The sequence below is a fragment of the Malus sylvestris genome, chromosome 11 (assembly GCF_916048215.2).
Source record: "Malus sylvestris chromosome 11, drMalSylv7.2, whole genome shotgun sequence".
NCBI lineage: Eukaryota > Viridiplantae > Streptophyta > Magnoliopsida > Rosales > Rosaceae > Malus > Malus sylvestris.
The window spans coordinates 41,208,529-41,212,674 of NC_062270.1; the positions used below are offsets into that span (position 1 = coordinate 41,208,529).

At 45.8% G+C, this 4,146-nt stretch overlaps 1 protein-coding gene across 1 annotated transcript; it reads left to right on the forward strand.

Annotated features, from left to right (window-relative positions):
• Positions 1-1,662: 1,662 nt before the first annotated feature.
• Positions 1,663-3,717, forward strand: LOC126591332 (probable galacturonosyltransferase-like 7). The gene has a single exon (XM_050256988.1). It carries the CDS (start codon positions 2,313-2,315, stop codon positions 3,405-3,407), a length of 1,095 nt encoding a protein of 364 aa, XP_050112945.1. The 5' UTR covers positions 1,663-2,312; the 3' UTR covers positions 3,408-3,717.
• Positions 3,718-4,146: the final 429 nt, after the last annotated feature.

Below are 4,146 nucleotides of genomic sequence, written 5' to 3' on the forward strand. Positions count from 1 at the left end.
AATCAAACTATTAGTGTCGGTTATAACCAACACTTATAGTAATGAAAAAAAAAATTTGCCTTTGAATAACTATTACTGTCGATTATAACCGACAGTATTAAAAAATCCTTCTTTAATGTTGTCGGTTATAACCGACAACAATGGGAAAATTATAAAAAAAAATAGCTAGCCGAAAGCAGCCAGCCCTTTGGCCCTTTGAAATTCCATAGGGCCCTTCCAGACTCCCGAGCCCTCTGGCCTAGCCCTCGGTTGGAGACGGTTTTAGGGCTATTTTCAGCCCTCTGGCCCTCTGGACCCTTCGGTTAGAGATGACCTTATAACCGACAGCAATGGGAAAACTATAAAAAAAAAATAGCCAGCCAGCCAGCCCTTTGGCCATTTGAAATTCCGTGGGGCTCTCCCAGATTCCCGAGCCCTCTGGCCTAGCCCTCGGTTGAAGATGATTTTAGGGCTATTTTCAGCCCTCTGACCCTCTGTACCCTTCGGTTAGAGATGGCCTTAGTTTTCACAAACTAAATTGGAAACTGTTTCTCCATCTATGTGGCCCATGAAAACTCAGCTTATTTCTCATTTTACAAGACATCTCTTTCAATACCAAAAAAAAAATCTAAAAATCGCAAGGGTCCGAAAACCTAGAGTTGATTCGGGTTCGGATCCCAAACCAATAAGTTTCGGGATGAGATTCCACAAACCTGAAACCGAACCGAAATTTCGGGGTTCTCGAAAAAATTTCGAGATTTCAGTATGGTTCGGGAGCCAAACACATGAATCATAAATAAACCCAAAACTTAAATTTGGTAAAATCCCATTTGAAAACCCTAATTCACAGAATACATGAAGACCAAACACAGAATACAACATTGCAGAAACACATAATAAAATCCAAAAATTAACGTTCAGATATTGACTGCAAAAGAAAAGAAAAAAAAACCTTGGATTTAATAAAAAAACCTCGATTTTGGGGCTTGAGAATTAGAGAAGGTGGACGGAGGAGAGGCGAGAGTCGAAGAAGGAAGATGATTGACTGACTAAGTAAGTGAGCATGAAAGAATAGAGAGAGATGAGGTTAAGGAGATAGTTCGAGAGAATGAATGAATGAGAAAGACTGAGAGAGACGGAGGAGAGGCAAGACTCGGGAGAAGGTGGCCGAAAAGCGGCAGAGGCGGAGAACTCGAGAGAGAGGGTTGAGGGTTCAGTGAGAGGCTGAGAGGCTTCGGTGAAACCCTAACCTAAATATATAATATAATATAATGTTGTTTGGTTCGGAATTACTGAACGAAAGCATATAATAAAGCTGAATCACATTCCAAAAGTTTAGAATAATTTCGGTTCAAATTTTTTGATTTCGGGTCGGGTTCGGGTTGTTCGAGATTGTGTCCCAGCTATACAAAAAACTTCGTTGAGTGATATGAAGCTGAAAATTACGTGGACGCAGGCCCGTGGCCCCGGATGCAATCGTCATTTTGATACAAGACAGGCGGACAGCTGGTCCCTTCCTTCTTTTGCTTCTACTAGCCTCTGCAGTACATTATACTATTTCTAGATTTGTACCCACTAAACGCACAAATGTTATTTTTATCCCCAAAATTAAAACGTCACGTATTAAATTAAAAAAATAAATAAAGTACATTTTCCTCTAAGTGAAAATTACAATTTATGTTTAGCCGTGGATTTCTATGGTGGAAAAGAAAAGGCTTCTTCTCTCTACTAGTTGTGAGTGCCTTGGCTCTCTCTCTATCACAGCTTCACCCAGACGACTCACAGGAGGTAAATAATAGAGTGAGGCAGGACAGAGGGAGAGAGAGGGAGGAGGAGAAGAAGGGGAAGGGTAGAGCTGAACCTGAACCTCTTGTTGTTCGCCGTGGCTGGCGTACGTGGTGTTGATGGATGGTGGTTTTTCCTCCTCTCCGTCTTTATCTACCTAAAATATCCAAAAGATCGCTTCGCTTGGTTCCCACGGCAACAGCCTCCACACAGACTTTGATAGAGAGAAAGAGATCGATTCTCTCCCTCCCACTCCCACCTTCTGCAGCGGCAACAAACCACCCGTAATTTTATTACTTTATATTCGTTCATTCATTCTCAAGGTCAAAGCATAAATCGGTCGCTCTATTTCTACAATTCTGGCGGACCTCAAAGGAACCTTGGCGTTCCTTTCGTCGACAGTTGTAGCGGAACATCATTACAATTTCTTAGATTTCTTCGATTTCTTCAATTTCTTCAATTCCAAGACGAGGTGGTGGAGGAGGAGAAGAGGTGGACCTTTCTGCAGCGGCGATAGTAGTACAAGCACAGAAAAGAAGCGAAAGAATATGCTCTGGATTATGAGGTTCTCTGGCTTCTTCTCTGCTGCAATGCTCATGATCATTCTCTCCCCGTCTCTCCAATCCTTCCCTCCCGCCGAAGCCATCCGATCCCCTCACCACTATCTCGATTACTCTTACCTCCGCCTTCCTCCCCCGACGGATTCCGGGGGAGGCCACTTCAACTTCCGGAAGGCCTCCGCATACCGCAATGCCGATGAATGTGCCTCCTCCTCCGGCGCCCCAGGAATGTGCCATCCCAATTTGGTACACGTGGCCATCACTCTAGACGTGGAGTATCTCCGAGGGTCAATCGCCGCCGTGCACTCGGTCCTGCAGCACTCGCTTTGCCCGGAGAGCGTCTTCTTCCACTTCCTGGTGTCGGAGACGAATCTGGAAGCCCTAGTGCGATCCACTTTCCCGCAATTGAAGTTCAGGGTGTACTACTTTGATCCGAGGATGGTGCGGAGCCTGATCTCGACATCGGTGAGGCAAGCGCTGGAGCAACCGCTCAATTACGCCCGCAATTACTTGGCGGATCTACTGGAACCCTGCGTTGCCCGGGTCATCTACTTGGACTCCGATCTCGTTTTGGTCGACGACATATCCAGGCTCTGGGCTACCAGCCTCGGCTCCAGAACCATCGGGGCGCCCGAGTACTGCCACGCCAACTTCACCAACTACTTCACGCCCGCTTTCTGGGCCGATCAGCGGTTTTCCGGCACCTTTGACGGCCGGAAGCCTTGTTACTTCAACACCGGTGTGATGGTGATAGATCTCGTGAGGTGGAGGCGGGCCAAGTACACCAAGCGGATCGAGAGGTGGATGGAGATCCAGAAGAGGCACCGGATCTACGAGCTGGGGTCGCTGCCCCCGTTTCTGTTAGTTTTCGCGGGGCACGTGGCGCCCATCGAGCACCGCTGGAACCAACACGGGTTGGGAGGTGATAATGTGAAGGGCAGCTGCCGTGACCTGCATCCGGGAGCGGTGAGCCTGCTGCATTGGTCGGGCAGCGGGAAGCCGTGGCTGAGGGTGGACTCGAAACGGCCGTGCCCGCTGGACGCCCTCTGGTCACCCTACGATTTGTACGGACACACTCTTTGAAATGGAAGCGCAACAAGACGGTCGCCGGTAAATTCCCTCTAGCACCTGTTTTGTCACAATTTTTTTTTTTTGGGTTTCCCGATTGAATTTGCCATTTACTTTATTTTTGTTTAGTATTTTCCTTGATTGTTTTGTATCATCATCATCATCTTCTTCTTCTTTCTTTTGAAATTTTGTTAATGATTAGGTGATCTCTTCTCAGTCTCTAGTTTTGTTATTGTATTCATGTATTAGTTCTGCCCTTGAAAATGAAAGGAAAAAAAATAAAAGGAAAAGGGACGTTGAATTCGTCGTTGTATAAGTACCGAAATTGATTCGTGTTGGTCAGAATTCAGAATCGGAGCTATTATATCTAATTTTTGTTAATTGAAGTCACGTGACATACTACATTATGATTAAAATTAAGAATCTGAAGAAAGGCGACATTGCAAGTGGTGTGGCGTGGATTGGCGGTAAACTATCACTCTAATCAGGATTCAGATTAACATTAATCAGGATTCAGGAAACGCTAAAACTCCGACATTGGAATTAGGGTTGTCCAATGTGACCGAAAGTGACCGAATTGCTGGCTGGCTGGCTGGCTTGCTGTGTCTTCTTTATATATATGAAATGTATGAATCAAACGGAAATGCCTTCTTTCTTCGTTGGCTGCCTGCTGCCTGCTGTGGTGTAGGAACTTGTGAGCTAAGACTTAGGGCTATCCTACTCCTTTCCCGCACTCCAACCGTTGTCTCTTGGT

Excerpts from the sequence above, each read along its gene's own strand:
- LOC126591332 (XM_050256988.1), top strand. The coding sequence starts at position 2,313 with ATGCTCTGGATTATGAGGTTCTCTGGCTTCTTCTCTGCTGCAATGCTC.